The 23,464-nt window shown below is 53.5% G+C and overlaps 1 protein-coding gene across 2 annotated transcripts; it reads left to right on the top strand.

The window, feature by feature from the left end:
• The first annotated feature begins 100 nt into the window (after window positions 1-100).
• Window positions 101-23,306, top strand: ATP8B2 (ATPase phospholipid transporting 8B2). 2 transcript variants are annotated; one of them, XM_082615737.1, is made up of 29 exons: window positions 101-294; window positions 2,772-2,839; window positions 3,579-3,761; window positions 5,060-5,118; window positions 5,482-5,595; window positions 5,716-5,814; window positions 6,088-6,149; window positions 6,251-6,323; window positions 6,603-6,673; window positions 6,927-7,006; window positions 8,243-8,401; window positions 8,617-8,705; window positions 10,542-10,738; window positions 13,660-13,868; window positions 14,729-14,772; window positions 15,012-15,177; window positions 15,473-15,661; window positions 15,814-15,929; window positions 16,015-16,179; window positions 16,264-16,375; window positions 16,514-16,619; window positions 16,744-16,888; window positions 17,067-17,250; window positions 17,396-17,619; window positions 17,890-17,973; window positions 18,314-18,559; window positions 18,711-18,849; window positions 20,871-21,001; window positions 21,257-23,306. In XM_082615737.1, exons 2-29 carry the CDS (start codon window positions 2,809-2,811, stop codon window positions 21,533-21,535), a joined length of 3,756 nt encoding a protein of 1,251 aa, XP_082471863.1. In that variant the 5' UTR covers window positions 101-294; window positions 2,772-2,808; the 3' UTR covers window positions 21,536-23,306. The 2 variants fall into 2 exon arrangements, with proteins under 2 accessions (XP_082471863.1, XP_082471864.1); XM_082615738.1 differs by lacking the exon at window positions 3,579-3,761 and having other exon boundaries at window positions 102-294.
• Window positions 23,307-23,464: the final 158 nt, after the last annotated feature.

Consider the following 23,464-nt stretch of genomic DNA (forward strand, 5'->3'; position numbering starts at 1 on the left):
AGGGGTTAAGACCCTCCCCCTGCCCCGCACAAAGATGGCGGCTCCCGCCTTCCCTCTCCCTCATCCCTCCCCAAAACCCCCTCCCGCCCCCCGCCCTCTCCCGCCACCTCCGTCACTTCCGCCCCGCCGTGGCCGAAACTGACACAAAGTAGCGGGCCGAGGCACTGGGGGGAGAGGGGGCTGCAGCTGGGGGGGCGGGAGCCCGCGGGGAGCTGAGCCGAGCGCCCCCCGCCCCAGCCCCCGGCATGGGCAGGACGTGGCCGCCGGGGCGGGCGCCGAGCGCTGAGCGCTGAGGTGAGGTTTGGCAAGGCGGGGGCAGCAGCCCAGGAGCGCGGGGCCGGGAGGGCAGGGGGAGATGCTGCTGCGGACGCGGACTCGGGACTGGAGGGGCCGGGGCGGGGGGTGTGGGCAGGGGAGGACAGGGGACAGGGAGTCGGAGCTGCGGTGAGACGGAGGAGGGGGAGTGGATGATTGGAGAGAAGATGGTGTTGGGTGCCTGAGGGTGAGGGAGATTCGGGAGGCCGTCCTCAGGACGGGAGGGTGGGGTGCTGAAGGGGCGAGTGGAGACCAGCAAAGGGGCGCGGGAGTGTGGAGGAGAAGCTTATGGAGCAGCGGAGAGGGGAGAACCGGCCAGAGTCGTGGGGGTGAGGGGAGTACCCGGGGTCCGAGGGTTTGGGTGCCTGGAGAAGGGAGTTTGGGGGTGGTAGGCGTTGTCTCTGTAGGGTGGAGGTCTCTGTGCGTGAGGAAGACCAAGGGTGCAAGGCGAGGTGCTAGCTCTGGGAGTCCAGAGCTGGGAGAGAGTCCTGGGTTCTGTCATTGGCCATGGAAAGTGGCCAGGCGTTGGTGGCAAGTGAGCTGGGGGTCTTGGATTCCATTCTCTTCTGTTTCCCTGACCTGCCCATAAATATCCCTGCCAGCTTCCTCTAAAAGAAGGGGTCAGGCTTCCTGGGTTTGGGCTGGAGGGGAGCAGGGGCCAGGCCTAGAGGAGGAGCCGTTTTCCTCCATTTGGAGCATTGCCTTCTTCCCAGAGCTGGCTATTTTTATCCCAAATGTGGCTGCAGAGGGGGCTGGGGCAGGGTGACGGGGCAGAGCCACGTAGCTAATGGGCCTGGGCTCAGAAAACCCAGGTTGTGTGAGACTGGGAAGGAGAAGTGAGAGAGGGTCCCTGTTCCCAGGTCTCCCTCCTCCCTTTCCTTCCCTATTATGGCACCCCAGAGGGGATGAAGTCTGGGGCCAGCCAGCTTTCAGTCTCCCCAGGGTCTTAGAGGTAAAACAACTTTCCTGGTAGGTGGCCAGACTCCTGACTCCTGAGAGCCTGTGCGGCTCCTTCATTAACTCTTTCTTTCATAGGAGTCAAACCCTGATCTTCAGGCTGATAGTGTTTCTTGATTGCCTCCCTCCCTGAGGGCGGGGCTGGCTATGGAACTTGTGATGCCCACCCTTGCATCCTCTCTTTTAACCTCTCTCTCCATGCCCCACCCTCCTATGACTCATACTCTAGACTGGGTGGAGACCCTGGCTGGGGGCCCTGTAGGAAGGCTTGGCATCTCGAAAACGTGGATGAGGTTTTTCTTCCTGAGCCAGGCACCCTTGGTTGCCAGGGTTGGGGAGGGTCAGAGAGGAAAAGGACTTCTGGCTCTAGGTATCGCCTGATTGGCATTCAGGAAGGGAGTCCGGCTTAGTGAACGAAGAATTGGTGTGGGTGACAGGGCCTTGGCCAGAGTGTGTAATTATAGAGGCTGGGCAGACAGACAATTAGTATCTCTTAGGGCTGACAGGCTGGCAGGGTGTTCCCAGGAGGCTGGAGACAGGGGAACCAAGGGGGAGGAAGGCTTTCCACCCAGACAAAGAAAGAGGAGGTGGACAAGAGGACCCAGGACCTGGCTGGCAGCTTCCTTTGAGCTAAGCTGGGATGAGGCTCTGTGACCCTGTCTTATAGGCCAGGGCTTTTACCTTTTTAGGTGAAAGGAAGGACATGGGGAGATAGAAAGAAGCAGAGGTCCATCTGACTGATGCTCCCTGAGCTTTCACCCAGTGCCAGACTGACTGGACTAGGCTTGGGGTGTGAGAGAGAGAGAGATAGGGATGACTCCCCAGCAGGGTTGAAAAGACCCCTTTGCTGGCCCAGAAGGGCGGTTGACCCAGACTGAGAGGAAGTGGTTTGGGGACTGTGTGCAGGAAGTGAAGGCCAAGCCTCTAAAGTGAGCTCCCCTGGAGGAGGTGATAATGGAAGCCCCAGTAATGGGGGGGGGGATGGGAAGATTATAAGCTTTTTGAGAAGGGTGGGGCCTGCCCACCCTGTTTCCTGATGCTCTGCCAGGTGTTTCCTGGCTCATGTTCCCTCAACCCCACCCTTTAGTGGAAATTCTGCTTTCCAGTAAACACAGGCACCCACTCACTGCCACCAGGAGGGCACATGGGGCATCCCTTGTCCCTGGGATGGGTACCTTGAGAGCTGTGCCCCTCCTGTCAATATCTGGCCTCTTCTCTTTGCCCCCTTCCTTTCCCAGCAGGTCTTGGTTTTTGTAAACGGTCAGTCCCCTCATGTTATCCAAGGCAGAGGCATTGGGGGAGGTGGTGGGGAAGTTCCCTCTTCCTTCTCAGGGATCTATCAAGGCAGTAAGAGCAGAGTGTTGCTGTGGAGTTAGTGGGGAAGGCTGGGGGAGGGGCAAGGCCAGAACTGGGGAAGAAAACCCTCAGGAGGAGTCTGAAAAGGGGAATGAAGGTTACCCTCAGTTTCCTGACCTCATGCATATGTCACCTTCCTGCAGGGTCTCCCATGGGATTGCTGGGACCTTGCTGGGTGAGATGGCACTGTGTGCAAAAAAGCGCCCCCCAGGTAAGACAGGCAGGAGGCGGGGTCGGGGAGAATCCCTGGGACCATCAAAAGTGGGTGTTATTATGGCTCAGGGAGCAAAGGAAGAGGGACGACAGGTAATGAGCCTGAAGGAGGGTAGATTGCAGCCCCTATCCATCCTGGGGGGAGTCTTAGGAAACCGAATTCTTCGCCTTGATTCCCTAAGCTGGGTTCTTCCCCAGGAGGGTGCTGAGTACCTGCCCCTCACCCCCAAACACATAGACTCTTAGGGCACCTGGAGCTCCTATTCTGTGGTCTGGGGAGCCCGGGGTGCTGTGTTCCCACCATCTCTTCTCCGTCCTCGCACTTCGTTTCCTCCCCTCATTTTCCCATCCAAGGCCAGGTCCTCCTTGTTTTCCCGAGGGCGGGGGTGGGGGTGGGAGGCGGTGGGATGAAAGCGGTTGCCCCGGACAACGCTGGCAGTCCCCTCACCCGCATTGGCCGGGCCGAGGGAGGCGGGACTCCGTGCTGGCTTTCGCCTACGCGGCGCGCTGGCAGGCGGCTACCCCTGCAGTCGGGGGAGCGGGCGGGGGCGGAGCCCAGGGAGTGCGAGTCGTGTCCGGGGCCACTCAGAGCGCGCTGGCGTCCGCGGAGGACATCGGGGGCGGCGGCGGCGCAGCAGAGCGCGCGGCGTCGCCGGGTGCGGGCGGCCGGGAGGATGGCCGGGGCTGCAGGTGGGGCGCGCGCCACACGGCCGGGGCTCCACTCTGAGCTGCCGCAGCTCCGGTGCCTCCCTGGGGGGCCGCCCCATCGGAGCCGCTGAGGCCGAGGACAGACCGACAGACAGCCCGCCCTTCCCCCGCTCAAACTGGGATCATGACGGTCCCCAAGGAGATGCCCGAGAAGTGGGCCCGGGCCGGGGCTCCCCCCTCCTGGAGCCGAAAGAAGCCCTCTTGGGGGACAGGTAACAGGAGGCAGCGACTGGCAGCTCTCCCGAGCCCGTAATTTACCCCCTCCCTCCCTCACATTCGCTTGTCCCCGGCCTCCCCCAGCCTTCCCAAGTCCTCTGCAGACCCAGAGATCCTGACTCCGAAGGGTTTGGTCCCTATCTCTCCTTTTGCATGGTCTTTGGTGACTGCACAGGCGACTCAGCCTGAGGGGTCCCCTCTGGGGAAGTTTTGGGAGTAAAGTGACCACGCAGGGAAGGAGCACTCTGGGTAGGCAGAGGATGCCGCGGTCTGAGGTTTTTGTTACTGCAGTGTGCTCTGCAGGGGGCTTGGGAGGGGGTGAGGGAAGGTGTCTGGAATGCTGCCTTTGGCTCCAGGACAGGTTTTCATTATGTTTACTGCCTAACCAGGGTACCCCCTTTTTCAGCCTATGGTCCTGACCACGGGAGATGGGCTGGAGAACCCTTCCTAGGACAGCCCCATATTCTGGGACCTGAACTTGGTGCCTGCAATCCCAGATCTGTGGGTATTCAGAATAGGTGTAGTTCATTTGTCACTCAGTGACAAATGTGTTGTTTAGGGGAAATATGTGCAGATGGCACAAGAAAGGTTACGGTTAGAGAGCAACTGCTTCAACTACATCCCATTCCTCCCTCTTTCATCTCTGTCTTAGTCTGCATGACCCATATCCCTGAGCAGCCCCCGCCCCCGCGACTTGAAGATGAGCTTTGAAATAAGATGATGTCATTGTGGGCCAGTCAGAAGCCGCTGCTGATGACATGTGACAAGCAGAGGCTTCTGTAGGGGGGACTGCACGTGGGGCTGGGATGCTGCCGCAGAGCAGTTCCAGGGCACAGTGACCCTCTGTCTTGCCACCCACCCCACCCACTAGGTTAGGAGGAGGGCAGTGGCTGGATCTGCAGGGGTTTCCAGGAAAAGGAAGCTTAGTATCTTCAGCTGCTGTTCCTCTGGAGATACCCAAGGCCGTTAATTCCTACAGCATTAATTAAGGGGATGGGGGAGAGAAACTGAGTGTCCCCAGTGGAAGACCTTGATGGTTGTTGGTGAGGAAAGGAGAAGGCATCTTGTCCTGAGAATGTAATACCTGCAGAGCCCAGTGGTCAGGCTGGTGGTGAGAGGTGGACTAGAGGGAAGAATTTAGTGGCACCTCAGGTGTGGTGCTAACTCCTTAAAAACTGTGTGCTGTGGAAGGAACCAAGGGCCCTCAGTGGAAAACCCATAGAGTGGGGTGGGCCTGACAAGGTGTTGGGCCAGGCCTCAGTTTGCTCCTGACTGCAGCATCATTCTGTTGCAGAAGAAGAAAGGAGGGCGCGGGCCAATGACCGAGAATACAATGAGAGATTCCAGTATGCGGTAAGTGGCTCTAGACCACCTGTGCTCTCCTCCTGAGTCAGAAAGGGGAAAGGTGCATCCCATCTGTCCTAGGCTGGGACAGAGGGCTGACTGCTGGGAGAGTGCTTGAGGGAGGGGAAGGCAGCCTCCTCGCCACTCTCCACCTGCTGTGTGCTGAATTTTTCATGGCCTTCATCTGTCAGTGAAGCAGGATACATTGACCCCGTGAGACTCTCTTCCCTCCTCCTCTTTCGCCCTCCCACACCTCTGGTCACTGGCTTTTGGGGACAGAGGTTTGGAAAGTGTAGACGGAGGAGGCAGCGTCAGTCTCATTCTGGGTTGGGGTTGGAGGCTGCCTCATTATCTTCTCTCCCACTGCCACAGAGTAACTGCATCAAGACCTCCAAGTACAATATTCTCACCTTCCTGCCTGTCAACCTCTTTGAGCAGTTCCAGGAAGTTGCCAATACCTACTTCCTGTTCCTTCTCATTCTGCAGGTAAGTGACCTGCGGTAAACCCTTTGCAACTCACAAAGCGAAATAAAGTCAAGGAAGAGAAAGGTCTAGGGGAAACAAGGACGGGGCCTCGGAGGCATGCCTTCTCTTTCCTTTTTTCAGTTGATCCCACAGATCTCCTCCCTCTCCTGGTTCACCACCATTGTGCCTTTGGTTCTTGTCCTCACAATCACAGCTGTTAAAGACGCCACTGATGACTATGTGAGTTGTCTTCATTCTTATACCTTTTTCCCACCCCCCACCCCACAACTCACCTTCCTCCACCCAGCACAATTCCTCGGTGACCTTGCCATCCCTTACCTGGTCCAGCTAGATCCATGATATCTTGGCCGAGAGTAGGGAGGGGGAGTCAGGGAGAGAGTAGACCTGTGAACAGGTGTAGACAAGGTGGTACCCAGCATGCTCTGCATTCCACTGACCATTTAAGTCCCTTGGAGCAGGAAAAGGTGTCTTACCTTTCTTTCCTCTCTTTAGTTCCGCCACAAGAGTGATAACCAGGTGAATAACCGTCAGTCTCAGGTGCTGATCAATGGAATGTGAGTGCCTGTTGGAGACTGAGGGCCTTGGGGAAGAAAGCGGTCCCCTGGGAACTTCTCTAGCTACTGACAGCCTCTTCTCTATCTTCTCATTGCCTCAGCCTCCAGCAAGAGCAGTGGATGAATGTCTGTGTTGGTGATATTATCAAGCTAGAAAATAACCAGTTTGTGGCGGTAAGGGACAAGGTGCCCCTCTAGGTCTACAGGGCTCTCCCTTTACTTTGGCAGAAAGGGATGAGTCTTTCCTGATTGACTGTTGCCTCTTAAACACACATGGGAGGAAACTTTCTTGAGTGGGAAGCTTCTGTGTCATATTAATATGCCTCCTTTCTAGCCATTCATGTGCTTGGGACTAAGCAAACCAAGAGTGCTTAGTGGAAGGAGGGATCATCAAAGAGTCCATTGGGGGTGGAGGATTGGGTCTTTGTCTTTCTCACTAGGTTTTCTTTCTAGGCGGATCTCCTCCTCCTTTCCAGCAGTGAGCCCCATGGGCTGTGTTACATAGAGACAGCAGAACTCGATGGGTAAGTCGCATGCTCAGTGTCATACAGCTCCTTCTGCCTCCTTTGGGGTAACAAGCTTGTTTTTGAAAGCGGTTCCCAGCCAGGTCTGGGCTCTGTACCTTTTGGAAAATTGATGGGTAAGAAAGCCTTTGGGTGTGTAAAAGAATTACCTACCTAGTAATGCCTGGTGGGGGGGTCCTCCATGGTCAGGTGCCCCCAGGTAGGATCTAGAGGAAGGGAAGGGAACCAGGCCTCAGGGACACTGTCCTTCCAGAGAGACCAACATGAAAGTACGGCAGGCGATTCCAGTCACCTCGGAATTGGGAGACATCAGTAAGCTTGCCAAGTTTGATGGTGAGTAATTTTGGAGAAGCAGCTTTCAGGTAGAGGAGGTGGGTGGGTTTGGGGGTTTAAATTGTGCTTTCTCTTTTTGGCTTCTTGTTCCTGTGATTATGCACCGCCCTGGACTTTTTTGGGTTTTTGGGGGGCAGGGGTGTCAGGAATGCCAGGTGGCTATCATTTACTTGTGAATTGATGGTCATTTCAAGAGATCTTCATGGCTGGTAGCTCCCTCCTTGCTGTACATGCTTATTCTTATTTCTTATTCGTCTCAGAATAATGATATATGCTCCTTCTAACAAGACAAACTATGTAGCATGTATAAGAAAAAGCCCTCCTTCCCTCCAATTCTAGTCTCCTTAGGTAGTCACGTTAACTGGCAGTTTAGTGTGTATTCATCCACATTTTTCTCTGTTTATACAGACACGTGAGCATAAATCAATGGGATCATACTGTACTAAAATCTCTGCAACCGCCTTTCTGTACTTACTAAATTCATCATAAGTATCTTATCACATCCCTATGTAAAGAAACTTATATCATTCTTTTTCATAACCATATAATGTTTCATAGAATTGATGTATTGTAATTTATTCAGCTCTCCCCTGACTATTCAGTTATTTCCAGTCTTTTGCTCTTCAAATAATGCTTCAATAAAATTGTTGTGAGCTATGCTATCATTTCTTTTTTTTTTAAATTTGGCTGTGTTGGGTCTTCGTTGCTGCACGCAGGCTTTCTCTAGTTGCAGTGAGGGGGAGCTACTCTTCGTTGTGGTGCACTAGCTTCTCATTGGGGTGGCTTCTCTTGTTGTGGAGCACAGGCGCATGGGCTTCAGTAGTTGTGGCACGTGGGCTCAGTAGTTGTGGCACGCAGGCTCAGTAGTTGTGGCGCATGGGCTTAGTTGCCCCACGGCATGTGGGATCTTCCCGGACCAGGGCTCGAACCCGTGTCCCCTGCATTGGCAGGCGTATTCTTAACCACTGCACCACCAGGGAAGCCCTATGCTATCATTTCTGTAGAATGAGTCCCCAGAGTGGGATTGCTGGGTCTGAAGATATGTATACTTTTAATAGGAGTTCATGCTGCTTCATTCCTTTCCCAGAAAGCTGCATCAGTTCACACTCTCACCAGCAGTGTGTGATGGGCTCACATCCTAACACCATCTCCCTGCAGCTTCTTTTTCTGTGTTGCTGCCTCGTGGTTAAGCTACAGACTGCACCTTGAACGGGGGCACTCTTGTCTTCTGTTCAGGTGAAGTGATCTGCGAACCTCCCAACAATAAGCTGGACAAATTCAGCGGAACCCTCTACTGGAAGGAGAACAAGTTCCCCCTGAGCAACCAGAACATGCTGCTGCGGGGCTGCGTGCTGCGAAACACCGAGTGGTGCTTCGGGCTGGTCATCTTTGCAGGTGAGCCTCCTAGGGCCCAAAGAAAGAAGGGTGAGAGTTGCTGCCTTCACCCTCCTGCAGGAATGTGGGAGGAGGCTGAGTGGGTCCTGGATCCAAGCTTCTCATCCAGCCAGTGTCTCTCTTCCACCCTGATGTCCTGTAGTCTGGGGACCGGGGCAGAAGCCCAGAGGCAGATTTGTTATTTGGCTTTCCCAGCCCTTTGCATTCCTTTCTAGGTCCTGACACTAAGCTGATGCAGAATAGCGGCAGGACAAAATTCAAGAGAACAAGTATTGATCGCCTAATGAATACACTGGTGCTCTGGGTAAGGCTTCCCACATATGGTTCCTGCTCCTGCCCTTCTGGTTCTGCCTGGGCGGGTCCCTTTACTTCCACCTCTCCTCTCTGGTCAGTAGTCAGCCTTCAGGTTTTAGCTTTAAAGCCACTGGCAGGTCAACCACTCAAAGACTGTTTATTTCAGGCTCTTTTTGGACTTGGAAGATGTTATTTAAAAAACCTTCGGAACGTGCATGAATCAACAACTTAAAGAAAGTTAAAACAAATCTTCCCTTCTCTGGATTCCAGTTGTGACTTAGTGTAGCATGTAACCTTCTGTTTGCTTTGCCAGGGACAAGGAGGCCTTCATGGGGATGGAGAGCGAATTAAAAGAAAAATTTCCATTTGGAGGATGGATAGCAGGGTCTTTTCCCCTGACTTCCAAGAGCAAAGGATCCCAAAGGAAAAGTTTCTGTTTTAGTTTTTGGCAATTCCTGAATCCTTCTCTTGTTTGGCTAGAAATTTGAGCTCCTTGTTGGGCTCTCCTCCCCTTCTTGTGCTCCCACTGCCTGCTGCCTGCCCCCCACACGCCAGCTTGCAAAAGCTGGGGTCAGCCTCTGGTGAGACAGTTTCCTCCCTGACCTTGAAGGGTTTGCAGAAACCCCAGTCTGAGAGGCTATCAGGCCAAGGCTTGCATCGCCCCCTGGTTGTCCTTGGGCATCAGGATGGTTCCTGCTTTGTTTCAAAGCATCCAGAGCGGAGGCAGCTTGGAAGATAGATGTCTGAAATCACGCAGTGGTCTCAATTTTTTTCTTTTAAACCACCAAAACTTTCTTATGATCCTTCTTCAAGGACTCCAAGCTTTATAAGTTTTTTGACTATTAAGAAGTCTACATTTCTGAAGACATAATTTGTGTCTTGGTTAAAAAACTTTTTTTGGCAATCTGTATAAGATAATGAACATTACAGAAACTTGGCATTTAAAAAAAATTATTTATTTATTTATTTATGGCTGTGCTGGGTCTTAGCTGTGGCATGTGGGACCTTTAGTTGCAACATGAGAACTCTTAGTTGTGGCATGTGGGATCTAGTTCCCCGACCAGGGATTGAACCCAGGCCCCCTGCGATGGGAGCGTGGAGTCTTAGCCACTGGACCACCACGGAAGTCCCGGCATTTTTGTTGGCTTGTAGAGACTTAGCTCCAGTAAATGGGTGATTTCTAATAAGCTTCTTTGCTATGTTGAAAGTAGCTCACCCCCACTCTTACCATCTTTGAGGTCTCCCAAATGTTCTAGGATGTCAGAGTGGGAGCTACACAACCATTTCAGCCCTCCCAGCATACAGCTGAGAAAACGTGAGAGAAAGTCCACGTGATGGTCAGTGACAGACTAGAATCTGTCACCAGTTCTGGGCGCTTCCCACTAGAGCATGCCACCATTTTAAAGATGCCTGAGGGGCTTCCCTGGTGGCGCAGTGTTTGAGCATCTGCCTGCCAATACAGGGGACACGGGTTAGAGCCCTGGTCCAGGAAGATCTCACATGCCACGGAGCAACTAACCCCGTGAGCCACAGCTACTGAGCCTGCGTGCTGCAACTACTGAAGCCCACATGCCTAGAGCCCATCCTCCGCAACGAGAAGCCACCGCAATGAGAAGCCTGTGCACCGCAATGAAGAGTAGCTCCCGCTCGCCACAAATAGAGAAAGCCCATGCGCAGCAACGAAGACCCAACGTGGCCAAAAATAAATATAAATAAATTTATATAAAAAAAAAAAGATGCCTGAGCTTTCGAGGGCTCAGGGTACTAGTGGTGACCTTCAGGGAGGCACTTGGTTTTGAGGGCTTCCTAAGTGGCAGCTTAGCCTCTGCTTCTCATTCCTCTGCAGATTTTTGGATTTCTGGTCTGCATGGGGGTGATCCTAGCCATTGGCAATGCCATCTGGGAGCACGAGGTCGGGACACGCTTCCAGGTCTACCTGCCCTGGGATGAGGCGGTGGACAGTGCCTTCTTCTCTGGCTTCCTCTCCTTCTGGTCCTACATCATCATCCTCAACACCGTCGTGCCCATATCGCTCTATGTCAGGTATGCGCTCTCTCTGCTCTGGGATCTCTCCAGGGAGCTCAGGTGGTCCCTTGGCAAACTTCTCTCTTCTGTGAAGATGAAATTCTCGAGAGGGAACTTGGGGTCCTCTCCTTCCTGTGCTGTGAGCATTTTATATTACCTGTATATCTTTCTGTACAAAGCAAACTTCACCACAGTTTCCTGGCACTTTGGATTGTATTAGAACAAAAACCATATTGATTTATTGAGCACATATTTATCGCATGCCGACTTTGTGCACAGAAGCATGCTAGGTGCTGTGGCACATACAAAGATGTATTAGGAATGGATTTCCTTCCCTCCAGGAGCTTCAGTCTAGTAGAGGGAGATAAATCTGAACATGTTATAAAACAAAATGGGAGCTAGTGCTGTAACACCTTCAGTGTGACCCTTATGTGTAAAGCAAGGGGACACAGTTGATGTGTAATACAGCCTCTGCCTTCAAAGCAGCAGAGTGGTAGGAGAGGAGAGATGCAAACAGTGTAAGACACCGAGCTACCATGCATCCCACTGAGATACCACAGAGGCACAAAGTGCCATGAGGGTTGGAAGAGCATTACTCCCCGCATAGTTAATCAGGGAGGACATCTTTGAAGAGGTTGCTGGTGAACTGAGCTTTGAATGGTGGCAGGGATGGGTGAAGGTGGAGCCTGGAGGAGAGGGCTGGAAACAAAGGCACAGAGATAGGGACCTTGGAATGGTTGGTCCTGGGACAGTTTGGCAGGATCATGGACTGTGAGTGGGGGGCTGTGAGACAGAGAGCTGGAAACGTAAGCTTGTTCCCTATTGTGGAGGGTCCTGAATCTTTGCCAATGGACTTTTACTTAGTAAACCATTAAAAGATTCTTTAAAAAAATCTAAAGAATGCTTTAGGAAGTGTTGGCTGGTAGTGGCGTACAGCATGAATAGGAGTAAGAGGACATCTAGGATGTTTGCAGGAAAGAGAATGTTAACGGGGAGAATGAACAGGAAGGGCGGGGGATTCAGGAGGAAGAAAGAATGGCAAGAAGAGAGGAGATCTCTGTGTATTTAGTGCCTTGCCCTTGAGATAAGAGAACCTGTGACTTTTAAATTTATCAAGTTGTATACTTTATTATTACTATTATTATCTTGGCTGCGTGGCTTGTGAGATCCTAGTTCCCTGACCAGGGATCAAACCCAGGCCCTCGGCAGTGAAAGCGCAGAGTCCTAACCACTGGACCGCCGGGGAACTCCCAACCTGTAACATTTTTGAGGAAATGCTTTACAGAGATGCTCAGATCTCTTCCCCTATGTTGTTTTTTGTTCACATAGATTCCCCAAATAGTCCTCAGATCTCTCCACTAGCCACTGAGTCCTAGTGCTGTTGACAGTGAGTAGGAGATAAGGAGTTTCTGTGCTGAGGGTGGACAGTGGGGCTTTTACCTGAGCATTAGGAGGAGACTCAGAAGGCTTGTGGTTTAGTCCTGCCTACTCAGTAGCCACATGACCTCAGGCAAATCCACAGTCCCTTAGGGCCTTGGTTTTCTCATGTAAAATGGGAAGAATAATACCAGTTTCATTCTTTTCATAGGGACATTTTGATATAAGATACAAGATTGGAAAATACATTTTAAAAATTAAATTACTGGGCTTCCCTGGTGGCGCAGTGGTTGAGAGTCCGCCTGCTGATGCAGGGGACACAGGTTCGTGCCCCGGTCTGGGAAGATCCCACATGCCGCGGAGCGGCTGGGCCCGTGAGCCGTGGCCGCTGAGCCTGCGCATCCGGAGCCTGTGCTCCGCAACAGGAGAGGCCACAACAATGAGAGGCCCGCGTACCGCAAAAAAAAAAAAAAAATTAAATTACTGTACGAATAATGGGTGGTAGCGTGTTCATCATTATCATCACAACTCTGATATTTCATTACTATTTAAAGGTTTTCTTGTTTCCAATCTGATTTTTTTTTTCCATCTTTGGACTTTGCTGTCTTTGTTTTGTATCCAAGTTCACTCGAAGCCTATGGTAGCTGCCTGAGAAAGTTTCTAAGTCTCATCAGGTTACAGTATGTGTTTGCGGGGAGGGTGGAGAGGGGACGCTTGATCAGCAGAGTGGGGCAAAGGCCATTAAGGCATTTCCAGCCAGCTCATTTTTTGTGTGGTAACTGGATCCTGACAGCAGCCTCAGTCAGGTTGGAAGCAGGGTTCCAGATTGCTTGGCTGTGCTGGACCTAAACATGGGGCCCTTTCTGAGATGCTGACAGCCCAGATCCCAAGGGTAATGCCTAGTAAAGAGGATGATGTGAACAGATCTTGGGATGCTGAGAGCCCTGTGCCGTTGTAAATTGGCATTATTCCTCAGACTCTTGAGGTCCTGCTTCCTTCTGGAGTCAGCATCTCAGTCTGCCCCGCCTTCTTCCCAAACACCCCAGGTCAGGTTGTGCAGCCCAGAGCCAGGCGGAAGGAGCGAGCTCACCTGTGTTCGGGCAGCAAGGCATGGGCTCCAGGGCCTCCTCGGTTTCCTCTCCCTGCAGGGACGTCTGTGTGCCTGTGGCACGCGCAGCACCCTCATTATTTCTTTTTCTCTTTTTTTTTTTCTCTTCCTTCCCTCTTGCACTTTCTCTTGTTTTCTCTGCATGGTTTCTGTATTATTAGTCCTGAGGTAAGAATTGGTCGAGTGCCTTGTCCACAGCCCCCTCTCCTCTGCCTGTGCCGTCTGTCCCGCCTGCCCAGGCCCTTGCACCTTTTTTGTCCGGAGAGCATCGGAGGGTCGGGGTCGGGGACCCCCACCTTTAGGCTCTCCTTGCCCTCCCCCACCCAGATGTCCTTGCCCAGGTATCTGCTCCGTTCTTGTTTCTCCCCAGGCAGAGGGCCTACAGCAAAGGCCCGTGGGGGTGGGGTCCCCCTCACCTTCCTGCCCCCAGCCTCACCTCCTGTACCCTGTGCAGCGTGGAGGTCATCCGCCTGGGCCACAGCTACTTCATCAACTGGGACAAGAAGATGTTCTGCATGAAGAAGCGGACGCCCGCGGAGGCCCGCACCACCACCCTGAACGAGGAGCTGGGCCAGGTGGAGTACATCTTCTCCGACAAGACAGGCACCCTCACCCAGAACATCATGGTCTTCAACAAGTGCTCCATCAACGGCCGCAGCTACGGTATGGCTGCGCCTCCAGGGACCGAGGGCTTGCGTCTCGCCTGAAGGATTGTGCTACTGGGGCTCCCACAATTGTCTTGATGTTTGGGTTTTACTTCTTTCCTACCTGGGTCTGTGGGACTTGAGAGGGTCTGCTCTGCGCCCCGGGTCAGGAGGTAGACACTGACAGTGCTTCCCCTCTCCTCTGCTGGTGCTCTCACCCCAATCCCAGCTCCAGGCAGTAGGGGAGCTCCTTGGCTGTTCGAAGTGAAGCCCAAGACACTGGCCCTTGGGCACCCTGGCCAGGTTGGACCTTGTCAGCCCTGCTGGAGTCTAGACTCTCCCTGTGTTGCTGTCCAGGGCCCTTGTGAGTCTCTGGAATGTGACCATGGCCTTTCCAGTGTGGCCCCGCTGCAGTGGCCTTGTGGCTGAGCTGCTGGGATGGCTTGGGCAGGGTGTGTGGGGTCTTTTATGCAGAGTGAGCCCCTCCTCTAACTGCTTTCTATACTAACCCAGGCCCCACGGCCAGTGTGTGAGGCTTTGTCTGTTGTGCAGGCCTAAAGAGCGAAAGGCACCCGAAGGGGCCTGGGAGCCCTGGGGACATGGGTGTGGAATTAGAGCTGCCCTGGGGGGAGAGCTGGAGCGTGGACGGGGATGGGGAGCAGTGGGTGTCATGGCTTTCAGTCCTGGGGTTCTGAGGATCCAGGGTGCCTGCGCCTCCTGTCTTTTGAGTCAGCCATGTGAATCTGGGTGACATTTACTCAGCGACTAGGGTTGCGGGTTCCAGATGCCTGTGGGGGTCCTGTGCTGGAGGCTTCTCCCCCTGCTCTGCGAGGTCTTGAGCTCTGACGGTGCTCCTCCTTCTGTCCTGGCTGTGTGTAGGTGACGTGTTCGATGTCCTGGGCCACAAAGCTGAATTGGGAGAGGTAAGGTCCAGACCCCATGGTGATTGTCTGTGCCAGTTAAACACAGGGTGCCTGGGCAGGGTTGGTGTGGTTAGGAGTGATGTGTTGTCTGGTCAGGAAATGGAAGCTGCTTGGAGGAAATGGTGTTCTAAGGAAGAGCTGGTAGCAGAAGTGGGAATCTTGAGGTCCACAGTGGACAGGATCTTGGTGGGGCAGCCTCGTGACCCACCCTTTCCTGATCACCCTCTTACCTGCTCCAGAGGCCTGAACCCGTCAACTTCTCCTTCAATCCTCTGGCTGACAAGAAGTTCTTATTTTGGGACCCTACCCTCTTGGAGGCTGTCAAGATGGGGGACCCACACACGCATGAGTTCTTCCGCCTCCTTTCCCTGTGTCACACCGTCATGTCAGAAGAAAAGAACGAAGGTGAGGGACTTTGCTGGAGGTCTAGTGGTTAAGCCTCCACGCTTCTAATGCAGGGGGCACGGGTTTGAGCCCTGGTCAGGGAACTAAGATCCCATGTGCCGCATAGCACGGCCTTAAAAAAAAAAAAAAGAAAAATGAAGGTGAGCCGAGGAGCTGGCTTGTGTTCTCCCCCACCTGACTTGTGCCTTTGGGCTCAGGCTGTGGTCTGCAGTGTGGCTGCCTGGGGCTTCCTGGGCGGGACACTTGGCTGAGAATGTGGCCACTGACACCACCTGTGTTCTTCCTCCCCATCCAGGGGAGCTGTACTACAAAGCCCAGTCGCCAGACGAGGGGGCTCTGGTCACTGCAGCCAGGAACTTTGGTTTCGTATTCCGCTCTCGTACACCCAAGACCATCACTGTCCACGAGATGGGCACAGCCATCACCTACCAGCTGCTGGCCATCCTGGACTTCAACAACATCCGCAAACGGATGTCAGTCATAGGTGAGGCCGGGACGGGGGCGCTGGGGGCATTCAGGGGCAGCATGCAGACCCAGGATGGGTGAGGTGTACTGGGTGACCCTTGATGTTTTAAGGTTGGGGGGCTTCACCTGCCTGAATTTTTCTGGGACGTTCTCCCCCCACCCCACCCGTAGTGCGGAATCCAGAGGGGAAGATCCGACTGTACTGCAAAGGGGCTGACACCATCTTGCTGGACAGACTCCACCACTCCACCCAAGAGCTCCTCAACACCACCACTGACCACCTGAATGTAGGCGCGAGGAAGGGGGCCCTGTGGTTCTACTCCTGGGGTGGTGGGAGGGGCTGTGGGCTGACTCTCTTGACTCCTTCTCCAGGAGTACGCGGGCGAAGGGCTGAGGACCCTGGTCCTGGCCTACAAGGATCTGGATGAAGAGTACTACGAGGAATGGGCCGAGAGACGGCTCCAGGCCAGCCTGGCCCAGGACAGCCGGGAGGACCGGCTGGCCAGCATCTACGAGGAGGTTGAGAGCGACATGATGGTATGGGATGCAGAACGGGTCAAGGGTGGGCAAGGAGGGGTCGTGCCTGGACTCTTGTCCCAGGGACCCTTGTGGTATTTTCAGCTGCTGGGCGCCACGGCCATCGAGGATAAGCTTCAGCAAGGGGTTCCAGAGACCATCGCCCTCCTGACGCTGGCCAACATCAAGATCTGGGTACTGACAGGGGACAAGCAAGGTGAGAACCAGCAGGGCCGAGGAGATTGCATCTGGACACAGCCCCGTGGGGTCCTTGCATGAGCCTAGGACGTCGGGCTGGCAAGTGCACTGACCTTGTCGGGGGCCTGTCCAGATCTCCTGCAATCTCTCTTGGTAGAGACGGCCGTGAACATTGGCTATTCCTGCAAGATGCTGACGGACGACATGACGGAGGTGTTCATCGTCACTGGCCACACGGTCCTGGAAGTGCGGGAGGAGCTCAGGTAAACAGGCCCGAGGCAGGTAGATGCTCTGCAGTGTACCTGGGGGTCAGGCAGAGGTTCCCCGATTGGGCTTGAATCCCTGCTCTATTCCTGGCAGACCATGGTCTCGTTTCCTCCTCCACAGGAAAGCCCGGGAGAAGATGATGGACTCGTCCCGCTCTGTAGGCAACGGCTTCACCTACCAGGAGAAGCTTTCTTCTTCCAAGCTCACTTCTGTCCTGGAAGCCGTGGCTGGGGAGTATGCCCTGGTCATCAACGGGCACAGCCTGGTTAGTGTCGCCATCCTTCGCTTGGGCAGTATCTTTTCAGAGAGCGACTCTTAGATCTTACCTTGTTCCCATTTCCCTGGACTTCAGGGGGGCTGCGGTCTTACAGGGACTTGGGAGGAGCTGACCCCCAGGTCTCTCCTGGAGAAGACTGGGGCTCTCTCAGCACTCTGTGTTCCAGGCCCATGCGTTAGAGGCAGACATGGAGCTGGAGTTTCTGGAGACAGCCTGTGCCTGCAAAGCTGTCATATGCTGCCGGGTGACCCCCTTGCAGAAGGCACAAGTGGTGGAACTGGTTAAGAAGTACAAGAAGGCTGTGACCCTTGCCATCGGGGATGGAGCCAACGACGTCAGCATGATCAAAAGTGAGTGGACTGCGTAGGTGTGGCGGCTGGGCGCTGGGGAAGGGAGAGGGGCCCAGGGAGGAATGATGGAGGAGGGGGCCAAGATGTGATGTGAGTCTGAAGGGTGTGGCTGTCTTCATCCTCTTGTCATCTCTTGTCTCTGCAGCGGCTCACATTGGTGTGGGCATCAGTGGGCAGGAAGGGATACAGGCTGTCCTGGCCTCCGATTACTCCTTCTCCCAGTTCAAGTTCCTGCAACGCCTCCTGCTGGTGCATGGGCGCTGGTCCTACCTGCGCATGTGCAAGTTCCTCTGCTATTTCTTTTACAAGAACTTCGCTTTCACCATGGTCCACTTCTGGTTTGGCTTCTTCTGCGGCTTCTCAGCCCAGGTAGTGAGCTCCCCCGTGCCCTGACTTGCCAATCCTTAAGCTCCTTAAGGACAGAGATTGTGTCTGTCCTGTTCATTGCTTGGTCCCCTTAGGGCCTAGCTGTTGTCTGATGCATGCATTTAAAAAAATGCTTGTTGAAGAAGTGGAGAGGGAGTTCGAGAAAATTCCTTAGGCCTCCACATATGCCACGTCGGCTGTCTTCCTCCGCCTGATTTGTAGTGAAGAAAGACTGCGTGTTCACTCCTCTCTCACTCCCTGTTCTCCTTCCAGACCGTCTATGACCAGTATTTCATCACCCTTTATAACATCGTGTACACCTCCCTCCCAGTCCTGGCTATGGGGGTCTTCGATCAGGTATGGGGGAGTTGGATGACCAGGCGGGCTGGGGAGAAAGACGTTGCTGCAAGGGAGCCACCTGGTAGTGGTAGGCTTGTGCCCACTGCCTGTGGTCCCTGGGAAAGCAGTTCTGTGAACTGGGCAGGGTGTGGCTGGTTCTCCCTCTCAGCCACACCTGACCTGTAACTCCCCTGGGTTGCTGAACAAAAGATCGATTGGGGGCAGCTGGCTTGAGGTCAGATATAGCTGTTGAAGAATCTAGGAAAAAAGAGGCAGGGGGACAGAGTCTGCCCTTGGCCTTCCTGAGTTAAAGTGGCAGCTTCTGAGGCGTCCTGTGCCACTGGCCCTCTGCACACAGGATGTCCCGGAGCAGCGGAGCATGGAGTACCCTAAGCTGTACGAGCCAGGTCAGCTGAACCTCCTCTTCAACAAGCGGGAATTTTTCATCTGCATCGCCCAGGGCATCTACACATCTGTGCTCATGTTCTTCATCCCCTATGGGGTGTTTGCTGAGGCCACCCGCGATGATGGCACCCAGCTGGCTGACTACCAGTCCTTTGCGGTCACTGTGGCCACTTCACTGGTCATCGTAGTCAGTGTGCAGGTAGGAGGCAGCCCGGGAACTGGCCTCCCCTCTGGAAGGGGTGGGGCTCCTGTCCTTGGGGTGCCCTGGGCACTGCAGTTCTGTTCCTGGGAGGGGGGACTGGGTTTTGGGGAGGGGTGCTCCTTCTGCCTGTAACAACTGCTTTTTGCAGATTGGGCTGGATACCGGCTACTGGACGGCCATCAACCACTTCTTCATCTGGGGCAGCCTGGCGGTTTACTTTGCTATCCTCTTTGCCATGCACAGCAATGGGCTCTTCGACATGTTTCCAAACCAGTTTCGGTTTGTGGGTGAGTGCCTGTGGCTTCCTCTTGAATCAGTGAGGAATCACAGTTGTTCTGGGACTAACGGGGTAGGTAGGCATTTATTCAACACTCTTTTATGTGCCAGGTATTCTGCAAGGTGCTGTTGGGATCTAGTTGTATCTGACCCAGGCCCTGCCCTCAGAGGGTCTCCATATCCATGAAAATGAAGAACAGCCCTGCCAGGCTACAAGGGAGGCGAAGGGGTGGCAGGCTTCATGGTCAGCAGAATGACTGTTTGTGGGGTGGTCAGGGATAGTCCCCCAGAAGAGGCTGCTAAGGGTGTAGTCAGGACTGGGGAGCCAGATTCCAAGCTGGAGGGCTGGAAGTGTGAAAAGGCTGTTTATTTCTAGGAAATAGAGAGTGCTCCAGCTAGGGTGGGACAAGAATACCCTTTGAGAAGCAGTGGAAGAGAGGCTAGAAAGGCAGGCCATTTGAGGAATCAGAATGCCAGGCTGTCAGGTGTGCATCTGACTTGCCAGGAGCCTCTCTCTTTTTTTTTTTTTTTTTTTTTTGAGGAGAGAGTGGGGAATGGCATCAAAGAATTACCTTAGAAAGATGAACGTGGCAGTGACAGCCAGTGAGGAAGCTGCTGTAGTGATCAAGTGCAAGGGTGTTCAGAACTGCCGCAGGGTGGCTCTGGTGGGTGGCCAAGAGGGACTGGTTGGGAGGCATGAGGTGAAAGACTCATTTGCGGGTCTTGGCATTTGCTTTAAATCTGTTCATTCATTAATCCAGTGGACATTCAGTCACCTGCTATCCTGGATGCCAGGGATGCAACCGTTAACAAAACAGGCAAAATCCTCGCCCTCCTGAATCTCATATTTCAATGAGAGAGACAAATTATTTACAAGTTAACAGTTATAATGTCTGAAATTAATAAGTCCTGTAAAAAACATCAAGCAAGGTAGGAAGGTACAAGGGTCATCAGCAAAGCCCTTTTGAGGAAGAGTCATTGGCACAGAGAAATCTGAATAAAGGGAAGGAGTGAGCCATGTGCCTCTCTGGACAGGAACAGCCCAGGAAGAGGAAACAGTGATATGGAAGCCTTAGGTGAGGGCTTGTGGGGAGGTCGTCAGCAGCAGAGGAGCTGGGGGAGTGAAGGAAATGAGGTTGGAAGGTAGGACTGGGGCAGGAGGGCAGAGATGAGAATCAGTCCAGATCATTTAAGCCTTTATAGGTCAAAGTAAGAACTTTGAATTTTAATCTAAATGTGATAGGAAGCCATCATCAGAGGGTTTTGAGCAGGGAAATGTCATAAACTGATTTATGTTTTTACAGGATCACTCTTACTGTTTTGTGGATAATAAAAGGTAGAGGGCAAAGGTAGAAACAGGGAGACCAGCTAGGAGGCTATAGCAGTAACCCAGGTGACAATGATGGTGGCTTGGAGTCGAGTGAAAAGTGGTGGAATCCCATAGATATTTTGGAAATGGAGCCAGCAGATTGGATGGGGGCCTGAGATGTTGGGGGTGGGAACCAGGTTGACTCCGGGGCTTTTACTTGGAGCAGCTTAGTGGGTGGTGGCATCTCCTGGGCTGGGGAAGACGTGGAGCAGATTGGGGTGGAGGAAACAGTAGTTCACTTTCAGCCGTGTGCAACCGAGATGCCTCTTAGATGTTCAACAGAGATGTCAGGTTAAGGCAATTAAAGAAGTAGGTCTGGGGACTTCCCTGGCAGTCCAGTGGTTAATATTTGGTGCTTGCATTGTAGGGGGTGTGGGTTCGATCCCTGGTCGGGGAACTAAGATCCTGCATGTCGTGCAGCCAAAAAAAAAAAAAAAAAAAAAGACAAAACAAAACAGGTCTGAAGTTGTTTTCAGTTTGGAGCTAGAGTCCAAGTTGGAGATAAGTATTTGGAGAGCAGAGAGAAAGAGAAGCCAGGGAGGACTTAGGTTTTGAGACTGGGGAAGTGGGGCTGCCAGAAAAAGAAATGGGGAGCTCAGTGGGGTGGTGCTGCCCTTGCACCTGCTTTGTGACTCCCAAGGCCCCTGACTCCTTTGTTCCCAGGTAATGCCCAGAACACCCTGGCCCAGCCCACCGTGTGGCTGACCATCGTGCTCACCACAGTCGTCTGCATCATGCCTGTGGTCGCCTTTCGGTTCCTCAGGCTGAACCTGAAGCCGGATCTCTCAGACACGGTGAGAGGCCAGCCTGTCTGCTTTGGGGGACGGAGCCCATGTGTCTGAAAGCCCTCGGGCTTAAATACACTTGTGGCTGCAGTTTCTGTTAAGTGCGTGGATGGTGGTCCTCTGCCCTTCCCGGGGACAGACAGCCTGTGCAGTCTTGGAGGCTCCCGTGCCTGCCCCATCCCAGGCGCTCTGGGGCCCTTCCCTGAGGCGGTGTCTGACGCTGCCACGCTGACGGAGGCTCCTTCCCTCATGCCTCCCCGCCAGGTCCGCTACACCCAGCTGGTGAGGAAGAAGCAGAAGGCCCAGCACCGCTGCATGAGGCGGGTGGGTCGCACGGGTTCCCGGCGCTCCGGCTACGCCTTCTCCCACCAGGAGGGCTTTGGGGAGCTCATCATGTCTGGCAAAAACATGCGGCTCAGCTCCCTGGCGCTCTCCGGCTTCACCACCCGCTCCAGCTCCAGCTGGATTGAGAGCCTGCGCAGGAAGAAGAGTGACAGCGCCAGCAGCCCCAGTGGAGGGGCTGACAAGCCCCTCAAAGGGTGACGGCTGGGACGGGGACGCCCCTTGCCGGTGATCAGCGCACGCAGGGCAGGCCGGCCACCAAGAGGACAGCATCTCGGAACTGCAGGTCCTCATTCCTTGCCCAGGTCCTCATCCCATCTCCCCTGGTAGACTCTGTCCTGCTGGTCCCACTAGGAGTGGCTGGGGCATCCCCAGCCCAGGGCCCTCCTAGCAGCTGGGAGGGTGGAGGGGGCCGGCCCCAAGGGCAGAGCAGGGGCTGACCAGCCCCAGTGGGGGATCAGATGTGGAACCAAAAACAGAAGAAAAAACTGTGAGAGATTGTGTCTGCCCCTGCCCTGCCTGGGAGCCCACAGGGAGACTGTAATCTCTGTATTTTTTTACTCCCACTCCCCAGAGGGGCCCCAGAGCCCCTGTTCCTGAATTACACAAGAATGTATTATGCCGGGAAGCCAGAGACCTGCTGGGGCCCTGGGCCCCTCACAGTGTGTGTGTCTCTCCTTGATGTGTGTTTGTGTCCAGTTTGGTTTTGTCTTTTTTATTTGGCAAGTGGAGGAGGCCTTTATATGACTTTTATGTTGTGATTGGTGTCTTAACTCTCCTGGGGAAGAGGCGGCCGGCTAGATGTGGAGCGGTTTGGGAGGGGCTGGTGCCCACGAGGGACAGAGAGGCTGACCAGGGAGGGAGGTGCCTGTCAGCCACAGGGTGCGGGGAGAGTATACAGGGGTCTGCTCCTGTCTCCTTCCTCACCCTGAGAGTGAAGTGCTACCCCTCCCCAACACACGCAACTCCTGGATTCTGTAAGTCCTGCTGGTATTGGGCTGGAGCCTAGGAAAGTGGCCCCGTCCTTCTCAGTGACCTAAAGCTGGGTGTGAATTGTAGTCCTAAGAACATTTTCTTTAATTTTAAATTTAGACCCAAGTTCACTGGCAGAGTCTGTTCTGACTTTCCTTCTCCCTTCTTGTTGGTGTTTTCCTGCGCCTGAGGCGGCCCCAAAGGGGAAGCTGAGCACCATGAGATGAGGCTAAAGGGAAGCCGACCTCTACTTCTCCCTCTGGTAAAAGAGGTCCCACCCCCTCCAGGCCCAGCACGCGGCAGGAGTTGGTGGGGTCCCTGTACTGAGTGGTGGGGAAAAGCAGAGGAGGTGGCTGCCCCGTGCCTGGCTTGGTCTGGACAGCAGAGCTTCGGCTTGCCTGTCCTTCCTCTCCATCATCTACACCTAGGAAGCTCTTCCCCAAAATACGTGTCTCCCAAGTTAGTTGCTACCAAATCAGTCTTGGGAAGAATTTTTTCCTTGTCTTTGGTAGTGGAGAGGGTTACTCAGGAATGGTGTGGAGCTGGGAGTGGGCTATGTGGAAGTCCCAAGGGAACTGGAGGTGGGCTGCATTGAGGCAGGGTGGGGTGGGCAGGGGATGGGGGTGGGGAAAGCTTGACAGGGAAATTCTTTAGGCCACACGGTTTACAAACCTAACATCATGTCTGTTTGTGTGTCTCTCAAGGTGAGAGTCTGATTTTTATACCAAAGAGGAAATGATTTTTTTTTCATATTTGGTTTGTCTATATTATATAAATATAAATATATATATATAAATATATATATATATACAGTTATATATATATTATTTTTTTGGTTCTCTCTCATTTTTTAGGGAGGGAGGAAAGTACCAAGTTGCAATGAGCTGTAATTAAGGAACATTCTGTATAATTTATGACACATTTCTATACTTGCAAAAATTATATCATTTTATGGATATAAGAGAAAAATGCCTTTTTATAAAATTCCAGTTTCTGAGAAGTGTGTAATTTGTCTCTTTTCTGATGTTTAACCAAGACTGGTGGTAAAAGTAAAGACAGATAGAAACTGTTTCTTAAATGGAACTGAGTGGGTAGATGTGGGCCGAAGTGGAGAAAACAGAATCTGACTGGTGGGGTAAAGCACCTCCTCTGTTTGCA

This window comes from Mesoplodon mirus (assembly GCF_964341445.2).
Source record: "Mesoplodon mirus genome assembly, chromosome: 3".
NCBI lineage: Eukaryota > Metazoa > Chordata > Mammalia > Artiodactyla > Ziphiidae > Mesoplodon > Mesoplodon mirus.

What these genes read in the sequence shown, in the direction of transcription:
- ATP8B2 (XM_082615737.1), top strand. Translation starts at nt 2,809, where the DNA reads ATGGCACTGTGTGCAAAAAAGCGCCCCCCAG. An exon ending in CAGGTGCTGATCAATGGAAT is followed by an intron (nt 6,150 to 6,250) that starts GTGAGTGCCTGT and finishes TCATTGCCTCAG; the next exon opens with CCTCCAGCAAGAGCAGTGGA. An exon ending in CATCAACGGCCGCAGCTACG is followed by an intron (nt 13,869 to 14,728) that starts GTATGGCTGCGC and finishes GGCTGTGTGTAG; the next exon opens with GTGACGTGTTCGATGTCCTG.